General features: G+C 42.3%; 1 protein-coding gene across 1 annotated transcript in view; it reads left to right on the top strand.

Moving 5' to 3' along the window:
- The first annotated feature begins 3,810 nt into the window (after nt 1-3,810).
- The window catches only part of Barx2 (BARX homeobox 2), a 74,726-nt gene continuing 58,608 nt past the window's right edge, over nt 3,811-19,928 (top strand). The window contains exon 1 of the mRNA XM_004665483.2: nt 3,811-3,997. Coding sequence (XP_004665540.2) covers nt 3,811-3,997 — 187 coding nt within the window. The remainder of the gene's footprint in view (nt 3,998-19,928) is intronic.

Raw genomic sequence — 19,928 nt, 5'->3', positions numbered from 1 at the left:
CTATCATGCCCAATTTTCACACTTAGCATTAAAATTTCCTTTTGATTCAACTTCAATATTTCTTGAGGAGTGGAGATGGAGGAGTGTATCTTGATGGACATAGTGAGTGTGAGACAAAAAGCAAAGAGATTCATTGAGTTTCAGTTGTCAGAGCTTCCAGCCCTAACTCCAAACGCATCCTTGTCACCTTCTCCAAGGCAGGGATCTGTCCTTAGGAGTCAGGTGCCAAACTGGGGGACGTGTGATTCCCCTGAAGCCCTCCCAAGTGAATGGTGAATGGGTTGTGCACTTCTTGCTTGCTCGCATGCACACTGCAAACTGTTTCCAGCGTGTGTTCTCCCAAGGCGCAAGGGCAGACACTGTCTGGGTACAGTCACACAGGAGGCTGGGGAGTGGAGAGTGTCTGCCCGTCTCCAGCAGCTGGAAAGGGTTTGAGCCCCTTTGGCAGATGTTTGCCATTCCAGCCACTTCATTAACATTGGAAACAAAAACCCTAACTATTCTGACCACAGACCCACTGTGTGATTGACAGCTGGGGGTGTGCTTTACAGCCTAAGAGTGGCAGACAGAGAGTGAAAAGAGGACGATGGGGGGAGGGCGGGTGGTAGGAGAGAGAATTGGCTACTTGCCATTGCTAAAAGCCCAAAATTATCAAGGAAAGAGGAGAGACTCATTTAAAGAAAAAGACAAATTTAGTACAACTAATTAAGATTTGATGTCCCATCAAACACATTATATAATTTAGTTTCCCCAGCTTCCATACATTCATTTATTCATGACACATTCGCCCAGAATGGACCATGTGCCAGGTGCTGTGTGGGTATTGGTTATTGGAAAGGAACGTGACGCACGGACCCTGGGCACCAGTTCTTGCACCCGTGCGCATTGTCCAGTTCGGGAAATAAACGTGAAAAGACAATGCGGAGTGGGAAATGCTAAGATGGAGGCAGGAACAGCAATGGACAGGGGTGGGAGAGGCTTCTTGGAGACGGGCAAAGGAGAGGAGGGATGGAATAGTAGCATATTCCAATGAAATGGAGCAGATAGTATGAAGGTGTGTGTGGATTGGGAAGTAAGAATTAATATAATCATTTACAAATTTTTAAAAAGCTGAGGCTAGGCTTTGGTTATGAGCAATACATAGCTCCAGACTCCAAAATCTGGCCACACTCACTCTGGCGGGGGGATTTCTTGCCCATAGACCCCTTCTGCAATTTCTTGCTTCTGCGGCAGAAAATAAAAATAATGAAAAAAAAAAATCCAAGGAGCTGGCCGGAAAGCTCTCCTCTTTGGTGATGAAAACTCCGCAAATTGCAAATCAAATCTGCAGGAAAATCCGGGCCAGTTTTGTGCGTTGGGCCAAGTGGAAGTGGAGTGAAGAGGCCTGGGGTTCGCTGCCCTGGAGTGGAGGCTGGTCAGAGGGCAAAGTCGGTGGGAGCCCCGTTCCTGAGGGCCTGGGGATGGGTCTTGGGCACTGTCTCTGGCCCTGATGGTGATCCGGTGATCTCCCCAAGCAGGCACAGGAGCACAGCTTCTGGAGTTTGTAGAGAGAGCGATGAAGACGAAGCAGAGAAAGGAGGAAAGAAAAGGAAACACGAGTGGGCTGTGGGGAAGGGTAGAGGAGAGAATGGAGAAGCGGAATATTCAGAGTGAGGGTAATGATGGGGAAAAGAAGTTGTGGGAGGAAAAAGAAGCAGTAGAGACAGTAGAAGGAATGAAAAGAGCCCAGAAGATGAAAAGGTGGGCAATACGAGACAGGGTCTGGGGAGAGTGACCCAGAGCGAAATCCTTCATGCGCCCACGCAGGCCTGATAGCCTGCAGCGGGAGCGGTGGCCTCTCCGGCGCGGGGCTCCCGGCGCTTTGAGCCGCTTCCTCACCGGCTCTGCTTCTTCCAGACCCAGCCGGACACTAGGTCTCTTCCCGGCTGCCTACAGGGCCGCACTGTCCGAGGGCCAGCCAACTAGGGCTCGCGTCCGAGCTGGCCCACCCAACGAAATTGGTGCTCCAGGATCGATCGGATCCGATCTTCGCTCTGCGGTTTCCTGCTCCATTCTTGGGCTCTGGCGGAGCCGCAGCGCCAGGACCGACCGACCGGGACCGGTCGACCCCGACAGCCAGTAGGCTTGGGGGGTGGTGGTGAGGGGCGTCCCGCTGCCCAGACACCCGGAGGCAGGTCCCGTGGGTCCTGGAGCTGCTTCTGCGAGAAGAAATAAAACCAATCGTAAATGAAGAGGGAAGAGGAATCAGGGGACATGGACACTTGGAAAATAAAAGTTCTCAAATGCAGGCTGCGGGGCATGACAAACGCTAGGTTATGAATCGAACACCGATTTCCTCTAAGGGCCTAACTCCTAGTTCAACAAGCGTGTCCCCTCTTCCGAGTTTAGCTTCTGGCTCAGGTGCTTAAACTTGCTTTTCAAGGTTAGGCAAGCTCGGAGTGAGCAGTTTTGAAGTACTCCCCTGAACCCCATGGTCACCCCTAGGGGCGAGGAAGCCAGGTCCATCGGCGCCCGTCATTCCGTACCCCTATTTTGCATTGTCTTTCCAGCCTCAGTACCAATTCGGAGACAAAGTCGTGGAGGCGGGAATGTTCCCAGCTGTCCTGGGAGCGCAGGCACAGCGAGGGTCCTTCGCGCCGCGCCTCAGGATGGGGATGGAAAACAAAAGCTTCCAAGATCCCGCTGAGGCCCCACTCGGCGAACATCAGGGAAGGAAGAAGGCAGACCACCCCAGGCTCCCCCCCACCCCACGAATCCTGGGACTTAGCCCGTCCGTCGCGTCGCTGGGAATTTGGAGCGCTAGGAAAGACAGAATTGGGGTGATTGCCTGAAGAACTGGGGACACGCTGCAAGCGCGTTGTTCCGGACTTTCCGAGTGAGGACAACCGTTTTGCAGATAGAATTGAAACATGAAAAACCATTATTTATTACTTTACTGCAGTTGATTACTGGGGTAACCGGCTGTGCCGCGGTCACTTGTGCGGTTGGTGGGGTGGTCATGTTCACAAGCAGAGCGCGCGAGCCCCGGGCGGGCTTCGAGGCCGCGGGCCTCAGCGACGGCCCACGCGGGAACAAGTCAACCACGGGGGTCCTCGCGAGGCGCGTGCGCTGCAGCCCGCAGCCCCGGGGGGTCTCCGCGATGACTTGACCGTTTGGTACCAAGGGACGGGAGGCGTGAGTCCGCAGGGTCCCGGAGCTGGAGGCTGCGCCTTGGGTTGGCAGCCCTGGCTCCGAGATGCCCGCGGGGGACACTGCTCTGCGGAGCTGCGGCCGGGGCCTGGGCCGTGGGAGGGAGCGGCGCGCTGGCCGAACTGTGCGCGCGCACACGGGCGTGCGCGAGCCTCGGCACACACACCTGGACCTGGTGGAGGGGGAGGAGAGCCACAGCAAGTGTCTTAAAATAGAGTCATAGTGAGAGCCCGAAGCACCCACGGGCGGGCCGGTGCGAGGGAGCTCGGCGGGGCACCGGGCCGCACGGGAGCGCAGGGGCGGGGGTGGGGGCCGACGCCCCTCGGCTGGCGCTCCGCACCTGGCCCTGCAGGAAGTGCTCGCTGATTGACAGCTGTGTCGTCCCAAAAAGGCTACAGCCAAAGATGCTGATCCGCGGGTGGGTGTAGACGCAGCAGGCGCACCCGAGCTGCTCCCGGCCCGCGCCGCCCGGGCCCCCGCCGCTCCGGCCCGCGCCGCCCCTCTGACTGCGGAGGAGCGGGGCTCAGGCCCCAGCGACCGCACCGCTACCCACAGCCCTCGGCTCCCGGCGGCCCGGCGCTCGCGGCAGCGCTGGGGGGCAGGAGCCCGTCCCGGCTCACCATGCACTGCCACGCGGAACTCAGGCTCAGCTCGCCGGGCCAGCTCAAAGCAGCCAGGCGGCGCTACAAGACTTTCATGATCGACGAGATCCTCTCCAAGGAGACCTGCGACTACTTTGAGAAACTTTCCCTCTACTCCGTGTGCCCATCGCTGATCGTGCGACCCAAGCCCCTGCATTCCTGTACGGGTAAGGCGTCCCGCTGGGAGACGAGTGGGCTGTGCTTACCCATGCTTTCCAGCTGGAGGGCGACGGGAAGGGACTCAGGGATTCTTTGCCAGCGCTCTTGCAAGGAGGGTAAAGTCAGCGGTGGACACTCAAAGGCGTCTGACAGCCAGCGGGGCCGGCGGGGTGTCTGTCGCTCAAGGGGTTGGAGTGTGGGCCGCACCTGCAACACCCGCTGCCCAGCTCCTGGGAGAAGGCTTCTCCTTAACTCTGGGGTTTCCAGAAAACTTAAACCCTTGACCTGATTCAGCACCTAAGTTGTTTCGGGAAGTGGGTTTGTTGGTTTCACCCTTGAACTTGGTGGTCTGCTTTTTTACCTTGAGTTAGCTTGTCCGCCCAGCTAGCTGCTTAAGTCACTTTTGTAATTTTAAAAGTACATCAGCTTCCTAGGGGTTCATAACAAATTTTGAATCTACTTTCACGTAAAATGATCTCCCTCTAGGGAAATAGTTTTGGAATATAGTGTGTTTTCTGGCACAAGCTGTGAAAAAAAAAAAGCAACTAAAGCCAACACTAGTAACAGGAACATCCCTCAAACCCGGTTTCCTCTCTCCACAAAATCTAAGTCCACTAGGAGTTTAGTAAGTATATTGAAAAAGTCAAATTATGTGGAAAACAAATCTAAAGGTGTTAAAAAAAAACTTCAAGTGTTGTCAGAGAATCTCTAAGTTAAAATGTGGTGTAATCAAAAAAAAAATGTTGAAGCAATTTTTTTTATCAAAGAATTGACTGATTTTGCTTTGCATTAAAGGTAAACATTTAGTGCTTCCAAAAAACAACAAAAAATCTTTGTAGTTGTGTTTGTTGTGTGGCTGGCATAAAAATTAATTAAATGATACATACATTGAAGAATGATGTGGTATGCCAGTGATTTTGAAAGACTTAAAAAAATTCCAGAGAAAAGCTGCTAGAACATATGCTGGGAGTTTTATATTCTAACTTGATTCTTTTGACAGTCCCACTAGGTCAGTCAGTAAATAAGTAAATATATAATAAATACATCCAGTGATTTTCTTTCAACATCAAGCTGTCTCTGTATGGACGTGGTTATAACATGGAAGCACACAATTTGTCCACAGCATAGAATTAGGCCTTATATCTGTAACAAGTCTGTGAAACTGAATTTTACAACATAAGCATAAGGTACAAAACAGGGATTTTAGAAACAATATACATATCCTGCATGCAGGTATTTTACCTTTTGGGTGTCTGCTCTGTGTGGCGCCTTAGACAGTTTGCAAATCCACTGGGCTAGGAGAAGTAGAGTAGGTCTTCTGTGCGCTGCCCTAACTCAGACCCTGTTGAGGACTTCTTTCCTCAGTGCGATGTCAGACACTGACCAAGAGAGAGGTTCCTGGGAGGAAGCATGATTCTGTGGACCTAGTGGGGTTAGCCTAGCGCTGTGGCCAGATTTCAGTGGCTTTGCTTTCATTTGGAGGCAGCTTTTTCTGGCTTATAGGGTCGTAGAAGAAAATACGCCAGAAAAAAGCACAAAATCTAGGCTCTGAGTTGTTACCTACCTAGTCAGTTCAGGCTGAGTAAGTTGATTTATGGAACTTTGTGTGAGAAATAAAACAGAGGAAAATACAGTGATTCATAAGGAGTTTTGTGAGTGTTAAAAGTGATTTGACATATATCACAGCCAGTCTTGTGTTTCCTGAAGTTCGTTGATGGCTTGTGTCAGAAGAGGTTGCTGCAATGGTTTTCTTATCCTGCTTTTCAGCACTTTCTTCCTTTAGATTGTTGCTTTCCAGAGTGTTTTGATTTTGCTGCAATAGAGACTTAAAATATAGAAAGTAGGATTTGCTAGTGGAATTAAGCTCATAAAAACTAGCTACAATAGTTCATACTTTCAGATCATAAGCTTTCAGTGGGTTTACAATTACAGTAAAAGCCTTACATGTATTATTAGATCATGAGAACCCCATTAGTGACTTCTCAGAGGTTCATACTTTGAAAATATTTGTGTCCTTAATAGTAAAATGCAGGGTCAAAAGTCTTAGGTTGGATGAGTATAGTCTTTTAAAAGTTATTATTAATAACAATAAGTTTATAATATCTATAATGAAACAGCAACTTATTTTTCTGAATAGAGACAAATGTTCAGCACTTTTGGTAGAATCAAATGCATCAGAAGTTCAAATCAAGTGAGTGAAAAGATTTTTTTGAATTAACATTACTAAATTTTCTCACCTTTTAGTTTGCTTACCTATGGCTTAAATAACTGCCACAGAAGTGAACTCTGCAGGGAAAATAAAGAAAACTAAGATTGAAAATTTTCTCAAATTGAATTACCAGCACATATAATAAGTACATATAACTGGGATGGAATCAAAGCCACAGCATTTAGAAAACTTGTACCTAATTAAGCAGCCCATACTCTCAGATTTAGTAATCAGAATGTCAGTTTACGATCCTGAACTCTCAAACAGAATAGTCTGTATGCAAGATGTCAGTTTATGATCCTGAACTCTCAAACAGAAGAGTCTGTATGCAAGTAAATGGAGAATAGGAAGCTTTTTCATTAGGCAGATAATCACCCAACAGTAATTTATTAGAAAACATTTTAACCTGGATGGGATACCACCTTCAAAAAGTATTGTTTATTTTAACAGGCCCTTATTACAAACACACTAATTTGGTCTTAGAAAGTGGTCTGTAAGTGTCTTTGTTTCCCAGTAGTTCACCTTAATCACTTAATGGACATTGAGACAGAGAATCCTTTTCTTATAAGCCAGACAGATGTAAACTGATCATTAAATTAAATAAAATAAACCTAAAGAAAGTGTATATTTTAGAGCTGATTATTCAGACCATTGGTGAGTAGAATTTTTAGAATTAATTTAGTATATGACACATTGGTCTTCACTTTAAATCTGATAACAGTAATCCCCATTCTAAGTAGAAATATATTGCCAGTTAGTAATTAGTAATCATTGAGACAGTGATTGAACAGTCCCCAAATAAGGTATACTTTATAACATAAATTCTATTCAATTTTGTGGTATGTTGTTGTCTTTTTCAGGTTGGAATGAATTTTTTTTTTTTTAATGTAGAAATTCACTTGAATAACGCTGGCTCCTCAGGCTGAAGCAGACTGCAGAGGCAGAGGCACGGTTGTGTTTGAAAGCTCTACTTTAAGTTTAAATCTTTAAGACTGGGCAAAGTTCTAAGTCTGAAGAGTGTTTGGGAAAAATAAGTAACTTTCTCCATAAACACAAGGATGCAACAATATGCCCCCAAACTTTGCTTATGAAGCCCCAGATAAATAGACCTATAGTGCTTCTTACTTACAATTTATCATTGCTGCACTTGCTTATGGGAGGAGGTGAGTATAGATATTTGGATAGTTTACAGCTTTTGACTTTTAATTATTCTACTAAAATATTGGCATAATTCATTTTCCCTTTCCTTTCTCTGGCAGAATGTTTCTATTGAATATGCCCATGACCTTCACTATCAGTTCTTTATGGCTGGCCATGGGCTTTAGAATCTCCCTAAGTAGATTGACTTCTATTACATACTAGAGCCGCATCAGTGTTTGGACAATTTCAGCCCACTTTTTACATTCTTATATCTGTCAAGATTCTCAGAGATCAGGAACATAGTTGTTTCTTGGTTACACACCCTGGATAACTTGTGCAGTCACACCCAGGGGACAGTCAACCAATTAAAAGGGGCATTTGGGGCAGGACAATTATTTCAGGAGGTGGCATTGAGAACATTTTATCCCCTGGTGGGTCCATGAGAAACAAGTTTTCTGGGGTGGTGTCTTGGTCCATTTATCACAAAGATTGTGTGTCATATGAGTGAAAAGTTAAATTAGGCGCAGACATGAGTAGTGACTTCATGGACAGTGTTAGAGAGCCAGCGAGTGTTTCATGAAGTTGTTTCCAGCAATTCCCAAAATTTCAGCGGTATGAGTTGGAGACAAAACCCCATGGGACATTGGGAACCCGAGAGTTGGGCCCTGGAATGTTAATGGAGAAACATAAACTGGGGTCTGGGAAAAAGGTTATTATCAATGCTGCCAGAGGCAAGCAGACTTTTACTAACAATTACTTATAACTGCCTTTTCTACCACCAGTCTAAGCGAGTGTCATCGAGGGCAAGTAGAATCCAGGCTTGTCCAGGGTCACAATATATTTGGAGCTGAGGAGTTGTCTCATCATCTGTTTGTTTTGTAACTTTTTTGTTTAATCGAGGCTCACAGGAGATCCTTAGGAATTGGCTTTGTCCCATGAATGGCTCTTGAGCAGAATCTTCCTGGTACTGATTTTTCTAATAGTAGATGGAAAATGATTGGAAATTTTGGTCAGAGTTGAAATGCCTCTCAAAATGTCTGCAATCCTTGACACTATTTAATCCAGTAATTTAAATCAACAAATTTTTATGTATGTTTAGTGAGGGTACTGAGTCCTTTATTATTTGTTTTATTTATTTACATATATGTATTTGTATATATATATATATAAATATATATACAAATACACACACACACACATTTTACATAGGTTTATAGTTTTGTATCCCTTCTTCCCTGTCCCCACTTCCCTGAGGGTCCTCCTGAGTAGGGTCCTTGATATTAACTGTTGGATAATTAAGGCCTCTTTCGTCTCCGGTGGGGGGAGCCATTTATTTTAAGCTTATGTTGCATCCTGTCTAGCATAGCAAAGTCCCCCTTTAAACAAAATATTGACAACAACCTCCATAGAGATACACAATATGCCCTAATCATAATCTCATTCCTCTTCTGTTCTTCTTGAGAGTTGTAGACAGTGTGGAATTGGAGAAGGAAAACATTATGACAGTCTAATCGTGTTGGTTTTCAAATGAATTTTTCTCTTTGAACTTTAACAGTGAACCTGTCATTTTGCCTTACTAAATGCAACTCAGATGGTACTGTGTATATAAAAAGAGTTCTATGAGGCCATCTTACACACAAGTTGGGTATTTTTTAGATGAAAGAATAAATTTGAATGCACTGTGGATAGTATAAAGTTGTTGGTTTTAATGTGCTCCAAGAATTGAAGTGAAATGACTGTAAAATTTATTCTAGCCATCTACATGAGAAGCAGTAAGGATTGAAAAACATTGCTTAAATACAAATAGAAATTAAAAGGAAACAAAGGACAGAATAGGGGAAATAAGAAAGAATGAGGTTCTTTAAAATTCTTAGAGACCATTCAGATTCAAATTTATAGCAGTGTCCCTCAGCGTGGCTGTATAGTCTGTCTGACAAAGGTGGCTACCAAAATTACTGTCCACAGACAATAAATAGTGAACATTTATTTTACTTAGACACATGTTGGGGTTCCTTAAGGGGAGACATCCAGAGCCATTTAGCATTGACTGGCAGAGGACTGATGAACTGTTATACCAAAACCATATTGAGGAGCTATTTTCCCCTTGCTTGGGGGCCAACAGGAGGAAGAAGAGAGATGAACAGTGAGGTAGATCAAATGGTCAAATCCTCCTTAATCTGTCTTCAGTTTGTGGCCTTGTATAGGTGTGGTGGAGCCTCATCTCCCATTTATACCACTCATCCTGTCCTGGAGTGAAATTGTGGACCTGTTGCTATGCCCACTGACTAACTCTTTACTGGAATATAGTTGGAGGGCTACAAGGTTTTATGGTGACATGTGTGGACGTGTGTCTTCTTTTGGAGAATTCTGCTGGGCAGTGCCTTGAAAGATGGATTCACAGTTGGAGAAGCCAGCTCCTTCTACCCATGAACTTGCTACATCCCTCAGGGATTCACAAAACTGTTATAGAGCACTCGGCTGAAGGGCCACATGTCTGTTGTGAGCAGAACCGCAGGAGAAAAAGCTGGCTGGGGGCTGAGGGAATTTCCATGGAAACAAACATAGGTACCTGCACTTGATTAACTGCCAGAAATTTGAAATGCTCTTTTCTCTCTCCCTGTTATGGGCAGCAGATCAGCATTAGAATTAATGTTAGTATTAATGATGAATTTCAGATTAGTACCTTCCACAGACTCGATGGCATTAGTAAAACAAATACCTTCAAGAAGAGAGGCAATGTTCATTTGTTGCCTTTTTTATTTTTATTTTTTTAACAAAAAAACCTTTGTAAACCCTCGGGATTTAATTTATTTTTATTGCAGTTTAATAACAGAAAAAAGTCTTGTTAAAATAAATGCTCTAAATAAAAACACAGTTAATTTTCCATTACAGTGTCTAATTACTCATCATTGCTAGGGCATTTTTATATGGCAGTTTAACTTCTTGAAAGTGGAAACTTGGCACACAGGCAAGGAAGCAAACCATGCACATAGATAGTTTCAGAAGACAGTCTAATTATGTTTGGGCTGCAGTTGAGTCTTTCATCCAATAGCTCTGGATAGAGAGGCTCTCTGTCTGTTGTTGCTGAGGAGCCTATGGTGTGTGAGTGCCAGTTGAAATCGGTCATAGAGAATGGTTGTTATGAACTTTAGGTGATTACAAGTACATCTGAGAGGGCTCCTGCTAGTCACCAGTCATGCTGATATCAGGACTACTTGATAGGCCTGGAGTGCTTCCTGACTCCACTGGCTGAGGCAGCAAAGGCGAGCACAGCCTTCTTCAATGGAAAGGTCAGATGTGAGGAAAGAGAGGCCGGGCTGGAGGATCTCAAAGAACATTAGTGTGTCGTGAGCCCAGCCAGAAGCATGTACTCTTTAACTTCTTTTTTGAGGCAGGGTTTCACTTTATATTCCACTCTGGCCTGGAATTCTCTATATGTCCTAGGCTGACTTCCAATTTTAGAACCTCCTTTCTCAGTCTTCTGAGTGGTGGGAACAGAGGTGTATACCACCACACCCACCCAATGTATGCTTGAGTATCATTTTTAGACACAACTTTGATAAATGCTGGCCTTTCACTTCTTATACTCAAGGATTACAGAGCCCAGGTATGCAGATGGAGTGGTCTTGGGCCTAGCAGAAGTTATGAGCAACTGCTTGGCTTTCCAACCCTGGAAAAACTTGGACATGGCTGGTCCATGCCAGCCTCTACCACCTTCCTTTTCTAAGTTTCTTGCACTGCTAAGAGTCACAGTAATGATTCTGTCACAAACAAGGTCACAGTCACATGTAGCAATCTACATGTTTGTTTTACATAATACCTTAGGTTACCGACTGTACTTTTCTGTAATAGAAACTTATAAACAGTAGTGTACTGGGAGTATATCTTTTTTGTCTTGGTAATTATCTTCAGCAGGAGGAATTACTGAGGGTCTTCTTTTTGAGGGCTATGGTATTTGCCCAAAACGAGGCTACAAAACCTAGGAAAAATGGCAGAAATACTTCAAATTCCAAAACTTCTTATTCATATGCATAACAATAATAGTACAACTAGTCTTTGATTGCCTAACATGTAATAGGTGCTGGACTAAGTGCTTTTAAATCAGTTCCGAAACATCCCTAAGAGAGAGCTGTTATTAACTTTTCTTTGCTAATGGGGATCCTGAGAAGTTAAGTAACTACCAAAGGAACAAAACATGTAAAAACCTCTTACAAAGGAATAAGAAAAATGCCAAAGGGAAAAATGGTCAAAGGGTACAATCAGTCCATTCATAGAAGTGAAGAACTGTAATAGGATATTCAGTCTCACTGTGACCAAGGAACATAAATGAAAATGAGAAACCACTTCATATCCATTAGGTAGGCAAAAATTAAGAAAATCCCAGTTGATGACCAAGATGAGAGCAATAGTCTTTATCAAACACTGGTAGTGAGAGTGTCATTTGATCTGATTACCTTGGGAGGTTGTGTGTGTGTGTGTGTGTGTGTGTTGGGATCAAACCTAGGGCTTTGTCCAGCATTCTACCATTAAGCTATACCCTAGTTTTGCTATTATTACTTTGGACAACAGTTGGCAATTCTTGGTAAAGCTGCATATGTGCCTACCCTATAGCTCAACAGTTCCACTTTTGTAGTTGTGCCTTGAGAAAACATGGTGGGCACAAAAGGATGCAGGTAAGAATGTTCACTTTTGTGTTATTTAGGGAAAATCAAAAACAACCTTACTGGCCTCTTGTTCAAGAGCTAAAATAAAATGCCTAATTGTGTAATCAATGTAATATAAATGAACTAAACCTATATGTGTTAATATTGACAGCTTTTAGAAATGCAAATGCTGGTGATTAAACAAGTTCATATTGGCATGTTCAGTAAGATGCCATTTATATAATGACTGAAAACATGCAGTCATATTGAATATGAGTGAGCAAGGCAGGGCATAGAAATGAGGAGTGCTTCATACAGCTTTTAACTTTCCTGAGCAATTATTTGGTAAGGAAAAAACAAGTGCAAATATGGTTAAGCTTTATCATGTGACAAAACTTGGTTATACAGATATTCATGGTATAATTCTTTGCACTGTTCTGTATAATCAAAACTTTTTATAACATAAACATTGAAAAGTGATAGGACAAGAAGTCACACACATCCATGAAACTCTTAATCTTGTGTAACTTTTGATGGCTTTCTTAATAGCTTTTTCACCCTGAAAAAGTATTCTTTTAAGTACAAAGCTGGCTGTCCACAGTTTCACAGTGATGACATAAGATCACTTTATAATTAAACACAGGTACAGCTCATATTAAATAAGCACTGTGGCTCCTGAAGTTGTTTGGGGGTCTAACTAATCTTCTCAGGCTGGTTAGTGGTATCATTTGTGTTAGGGATAAGTGCTATGGCCCTAGTATTGTTTTGGCACATGAGTAAACAAACTGTGAGCTCAAAAGCTTTATTTATTGTCAATTAAATTATTTATTTAGTGTTTGTAGGGATATGTGTGTATGCACATGTCATGGCATGTGTGTGGAGGTCAGAGGACAACTTTCTAGTTAATCTTCTCCTTCTACCTTTGAGGCAGAGTTTCCTGCCTCCTGTCAGTTCACCAGCTTCTAGCAAAATCTTCCAGTCTCTGCCTCCCTTCTCACAGTAGGCAAGCTGGGTTTACAACTTCTGAGTCTGGGGCTTCTGGAGAAAGTCAGAGTTGTGAAGCAAGAGCTTTATCTACTGAGCCATTTCCCCAACCAAACTCTGAGCTCTGAAGGAATCACTGTCCTCCCTCAATATGCAACAATTATCATATGAGAGTTATTGGGACTTTTTCCTTCTTACACATGCTTAACATCATAATAAGCTGCATTTCATTGCATTACCTATTTTTATAAGTAGTTGCTGGTATGTGCTTTTGGCCAGTGGTCCTGTGGTACTGACAATTTACTTTACAAAAATTGTCCGGGGATGGCTGTGCTTAAATGCTAAAGGATGTAATATTAAACTGTAGCTCCTTTGCAAGGAGAATAGTGTTATTATCTGTGAATTATCTTCCTGACTTCTCTTTGAGGTCTGTAACTATGTGATGATTTTAAAACTTTGTTCAGTGTGTGATGCCAGTGATTGTTGGAAGGGATGAGTGTTACCATGGTGATCCCCATGGACATGTCTATTACCAGTAATAAGTGGTCATCTTGTTTAGAGGGGATAATCTAGACCACATTATTCCATAATTAAAGTGTGCTGGCAGATGCTTTATTCAACTATCTTGACAGCTTAGACATTTTTATTATCTTAGCCAAATAGTATCAATTTGGAGATGTTACTTTTAGAATTTTGGAAATTCTGTTCTTTCCAAGGGTCACCATCTTCCTTCATGTGAAACAGTTGGTACAGTTGAGTTTGTCAAAGCAGCTTTCCTCACCAGTCTACTCCTGTCTGCCCAAATAAGCATGTATGTAGAGGGATACCTATTATTCCAAGTCATAGCAAGCAGAAGGATGAAGACAGTACAATAAGATATTGGGTGGGGGAAATCACATAACAGTTATAGTTTGTTGTTACAATTTTATTACAATATCTTATTATTACTTATTATTAACCACCTACTACAGGTAATTAATAAATTCATCCTTCTCCACACATGCATATGTGTGGAAAACAGCCAGAGTACCATAGAGGGTTTTGTAGTATCTGCAGTTGTCCACGAAGGGTCCAGGAACACATCGCCCCTGGATAAAGAGGACTACAGTATTCCAAAGAGCTGCTCATGAAGCATGCATGTATATGTGAGAGAAAGGCAGGGGATGTTGTCTTACAATTGATGGACATATGGAAAAGTCTTCTGGCTGGCAACAAAGCTAACATATCTGCATTTTAACCTTGTCTTTGAAATTCCCTGGGCATGGTGTGGTGTTGCAGGCCTTTAATCCCAGCACTCTGGAGGCTGAGGTAGGAGGTTCACCAATGAGTTTAAGGCCAACCTGGGACTACAGAGTGAGTTCCAGGTCATACAAGGCTAGAGTGAGACCCTACCTTGGAAAAACAAAACAGAAAAAGGAAGAATGAAATTACTTGGGACAAGATGAGTGATGATACAGGGTACTTGGGGTAATTTTAAGCACATTTCACTGATGGGGAAAGAAATCATTTAAAATGGTACCAATCTTAGCCTTTTCTTTTTCATGACTAAAATAATTACTGAAAGAACTGGAACTTTTGGGGGGGGATGATATTGTTAGTTTTGTTATCCCTGGCGATTATGGTAACTCATGGTTGCTCTTAGCACGTTCAGCTGCTATGCCTACTGGAAGTGTGTTTTCTGTCACCTATTCAGCATACAATATGAAGGGTCATCTGTTCGCGTGCTAGCTTGGTTTTTATTTTACTGGGATGGTCTGCCTTCAATGCTTAGAAAAATTAGCTGCCTAAACAGAATGTGTTTGCTGTTTAGAATGCTGTGAAGTAGAAATAATAATGATAATACTTGGCATCAGTGTATCCAGCCCCCTACAAGATATGTGAAAAATTGGTGCCTTTAAACTAAATGGAGACCCTGTATGAAACAGTTCCTATTACCACTGCTTTCCAGGAGAAGTGGCAGAGTTGGGACTGGAACTTAGGTCTGTCAATATAAATTTCCATAGTGCATGGGATTATCTAGTATGTAAATTAGAATGCAAATATGTCCCTTTATATATGAGTCCATGTGTGTGTATGTATGTGTTTGTTAAAATGCTCAATTGGCCTCATATTTCTGGAATAAGTCCATATTTTCTGAATGATTACCTAAAAATTCTGTGAAGCAATGGGATTTTGGGTAGAAATGAAGTAGTTCATAGTCAAGAGATTGTAGAGCTGTTCTTATCCCATTGTGAATCATATCTTTTTACTGGGGGACAATCTCTGAGACTTTTGGATATTGTGCTTTCATCGAATAAAGCTTTTAAAGGGGAAACAAGGGTGAAATTTCCATTATTAAATTTCTTCATTATTATGACCTGAGAAAAAAATGCTTAAAACTTGACACATATATGTGGGGCATGGCATAATGATTCAATGAGTCACACAATGTATAATGTTTAAATCATATAAATATCATGCTCTTGTCTCCATTTCAATTTGTTTCCAGCCTTTGAGCTCCTTTAAGTTATGACTAAAATGTGTACTATGTTGTAAGCAACTATATGCCCACATTGTGCTGTGAAATATATATTAGGTTGTTGTAAGCGGCTGTGTGCCCACTCTGCTGTGGAATACTAGTCTTTACTTCTTTCATCTCGGCATATTTGAATCCCACTGTCCAACCTCCTTGTGTCTTCTTTCCCATCTTAGTCTCTTAGAGATGAAGTTTTTAACTTTCTACTCATTATGCTAGATTTGTCTTTCTGTTCCTGGCCCATTTTCCTTAACATACTGTTATCCAGTTTTATCCAATATGCATCAAATTATAGGATTTATTTCTTCTTCTTTTTTTGGTAGGAATTTCTATTTTTAAAAAGTTTTCTCTGTGATTACAATAGAAACTCAAGTTTATAAACCACTATAGGGTGGATAATACCTTAATGATAAACCTTCTCTAATTTGTGTTCATAAAATGTATGAAACTATCTTGTGGAAGGATCCTATGTATGGGTTTTGAGTCACATTCCTGGGGTTGTCAATAATTTAGTCTATATGACCTTAGGAAAGGCACTTAGCCTCTCTGACACTCGGTTTCCTCATCTGTAAAATGAAGATAATAATGACTATAAGGCTAGTAGTGTGGATTAAGTGAGATAATGCATATTAAGCTCTTAGTGTAGTTCTTGGCAACAAAGTGTTCAGTAATTGATAGTTTCTATTAAAAATAATTATCTTAACAGTAACACCAACTTAGTGGATGAAGAACAGCCCTTTAGGGAAAGATTACTACTATTGGTGAGTTAAATTCCAGCAAAATTAAATATCTTTAAAAAAAAAAAAACACTTAACTGAGTCTGGAGCATCCTTCTGGATTATGTCAGTGTGCCAGCTGCCTTTTAAGGCAAGGTAGGTGGTCTGTGATGTGTTCAAGTCTTCCTGAGCTAGAATGCTTCATCCCTCCCACCTTTCTGTTTTACAGTGTGAACTCAGAGTTTTGTCAATCATAAGCAGGTGGCACAAACAGGTCAACACTGCAGCCTCACAGAATGTGCTTTGTTGCTTTCATTTTTTACAAGAGTTGCTCAGAATTAATTACGCATAGGAAATGTTTCATCATGCAGCTGTGTGGATCTCAAGAACGGTCTTATAAAATGCTAGAATTTCTCAGAAAGAAGAGTGGTTCTTTTTCTTTGAAGAGCAATGTTAGGCATAGCTGGTTCTTCTAGAGGAGAATAAAAATATTTGTATTTGCTGATTTCAGAGCACCAGGAGGTTCTTTTTGTAATGAGGTCTGATGGAAGAGGGCTAATCCCTTTCCTGGGGTGATCCTGGGCCTGTGACACAGAGAGCATTCTACATGAAGCACCCTGATTTAGACTTTTGAGTTGCTGGTGAGGGGCTTTGTGGACATTCTAAGTGGTAATGATAGATTGTTCAAATAAGAGTTCTACATAGATCTTTTTAGAATTGTGTTTTTCAGCTGATATGAAGTCCAGTATCTGCTGCTGAAATACTTTAACTGGTGATTCTCCCAAAGTATGAAAGAGTTTTCTGACAAGCAGCTCTTACATCTATGGTATAAAGTCAGTCTAAGCTAGGAGGGCAGTATCTCATCCCAAGTGCTTAGGAGGGTGATTTCTTCAAACAATCTCAAGTGACCTCATCCAGGTTTGTGGTGGAAGGCCCCAGGGGGGTGGCAGCAGGTGTGTAAGGTCCATGGGTATGTCAACTCAGCACATGGGAGAGCAAGATTTAGTTGTGAGAAGAAGACTGACCTATGCTCGTCAGGTCATTAGAATCATAGGACTTAGTTGAACAGATTGGACTTGGGCAGCTTGTTAGGACTCTTGTAGATTTATGGATTCAGATGAAATGTGTGTTTTTATGTCTCCATCACAGAGAAGAGGGAGGAATTGGGTAGACAGCAGAAAAGGAATGCTGGAAAGTAGGGAACTGAGAGTCAGGTGTGAGGAAATGTCAGTCACTTCAGCAGGATCATTAGATGCTTGCTGAGCACTTGCTGTTCCCAGGAGAAAAACAAATGCAGAAAATGAGAATGGAAGACTGCACTTGGAAGTGGCCCTGTGAATACGTGCTTCTTTCACAGGCGTTCCTGCTAACTCCCAGAAGCTAGTGATTTCAGATGAGGCAATACTGCCCAGCCACACATGTAGCCTAATCATCATATGCATTAATGATACATTAGAGTATGTCATCATCCTGGCTCACAAAAGATCATTATAATTGCATTTTAATACAGCCATGGTATTCATGTAGTTCCACACAGGAAATTATGTGTTCTTGATGTAAAGAGGCAGTGTGCACATAGAGATCAAGGTGGAAATCCCGTCAAAGAACCCTCTTCCTGAACTGGGGAATGTAAGTTCAATGTGAGAACTCTTGCCTAGCATAAGTGAGGCCCCAGGTTCCATCTGCAGGCCTGCAAACAAACTGAACTGAACTAAACCAATCCACAAAAGGTCTTCCTTTCTGAGGCCCTTCCAGGATTGGGGTGCTTGAGTGCCTTTGTTTCTTCTAGTGATAAAACAAGTCCTACCTCCAATTGTGTGAGAGGAGTGACTGATTAAGGAGTATTAAGTTATTGCTTTGAAAATATAAAAAATATGATAAGCACATAAAGAGTTTGTGTTTGGGAAGCTGAACAATCTCTAGGGTTATGTGTATTACTACTATGTTTTGTAGACAAATGGATGGAGGGGTTAGCCGAATTTGGCCTTCCTTTGATTTTTCTGCTGTTGTGAGCTAAGATTAGTTTCGCATTTGTAAAAAGCTGCAAAGATATCAGCAGACTACTATTTCATGACCTGTGACAATTGTGTGAAATTAAATTGGTATCCATCCTTGAGAGTTTTATTAGAACATGGCCATGCACACTCGCTCACGTCTTGTCTGTGGCGCATTTGTGTCATGTCAGCAATGGAAGTAGATGTGACAGAGACAGTACAGTAACAGTACCCAAAGTATTTCCTCTCCAGCCGTTTCCAGGAAAATTTTGCCAGTTCTTGAAATAGGCTGTTAGAAACAGGGTTCCTCAATTATGAAGTAAAGCTGTTACTGATCCTCCACATATGATGTCATTTCAAGCCACACAATTACTTCCTTTGATCTGTCACGACCATGGAGCTGCTGTTGTTCTTGATGCATAAAAGACCTGGAGGTGGGAGTTTAGTAGGGACAATTGCAAAAACTCTCTAAACTGAAATTAGGCATTTGGCTCTAAGGATGACTTACCAAGCTTTTCTAGAAATAACTCAATATTTCCCTGAACTGAGAGGGGTCAAAAATATTCACAATAAGGTAGTTGGGTTTCAACCACAATAATATGGTTGGAATTTAATAAGGTGGTTTTAGGACTTTCTCTCTTTTTTTGTTAACCCACACTGGCTTCCCAGAGAAGATCTGGTGGGAACAACTGAGGACACTGAGGAATATCAGCAGGAATGATGGATTCAGTTAGACACTTGGTGATATTTTATCATTTTATAAGGTTCTTCATTGACTCACTTGCCAATGAAGAATATTCCCTGGAAACAATATAAATAAAAGTTAGTAGTCATGTTACCACAGCCCTGGCTGGAAAGAATGTGTGGAGCAGGAGAAAGCAGCTGACTGACTATCCATCTTGCTGTGGAAACACGCATCCCCTCACGCCTGTGCATTCTCAGGAGCTCACATACCTATTCTCTAGTTCCTCCATGGTGCTCTTGCTTCCATTTAGGATGTTGGCTCACGTTGAGGCCACCTTTTAGGAAAGTCCTTTGAGCCATGGGGCATGTGGAATTAATCTTATTTTCTGTAACTTCCTCTGTTATGTTGGGTTAACTCAGTCAGTAGGCTAAGAAGCTTCTAAATTTAGTTCTTGGCACTAAAAGGGAGTTGGAGAGAGGTAAGAAAAATTAAAGGGCAATTAATTTCAGTGGAAGGAATTGATGTTAGTGGGTACACTTCAAAGAGAAGTAAACATTTTCTTACTCCAAATCTAAGGTGAAGTGTGTCATATAATAATAGCAATAATTACCAAATATCACAGAAAGAACTTGTATAAGGTTTACTCTGTGACAGGCATTTCCTGAATGCCTTACATGTATCAATATAACTCCTACAACAATTGTGGAGGATATTTGCTTTTTGGTTTTTTTGCTTTTGGGTTTTGCTTATGGCTTTTCTCTCTCTGCTTGGACCTGTGAAAGTGGGCCAGCTTCATCTGCCATTAACTGACTTCTCCTCTATCTTTAATAAATCCCTTCCTCCATAACTATGCCTGGTTTAGAATTCATCTCAGCAACCTGAAGCTGTCTACTACAGAATTGGTACCAGGAGTGTGGTGAGATGAATCTGACCATGTGGATTTTGATGTTTTGAAACTTTTGTTTTGGAGGAACAGGTATAGACTTGGTAATTGCAACTAAAGATGCCTTCTGGAGTGGTAAGCCAAGTATTGTGGACTATTCTGATGAGAGT

Source organism: Jaculus jaculus, chromosome 3 (assembly GCF_020740685.1).
Source record: "Jaculus jaculus isolate mJacJac1 chromosome 3, mJacJac1.mat.Y.cur, whole genome shotgun sequence".
NCBI classification, from domain to species: domain Eukaryota; kingdom Metazoa; phylum Chordata; class Mammalia; order Rodentia; family Dipodidae; genus Jaculus; species Jaculus jaculus.
This window is presented reverse-complemented; position numbering and strand designations above follow the sequence as displayed.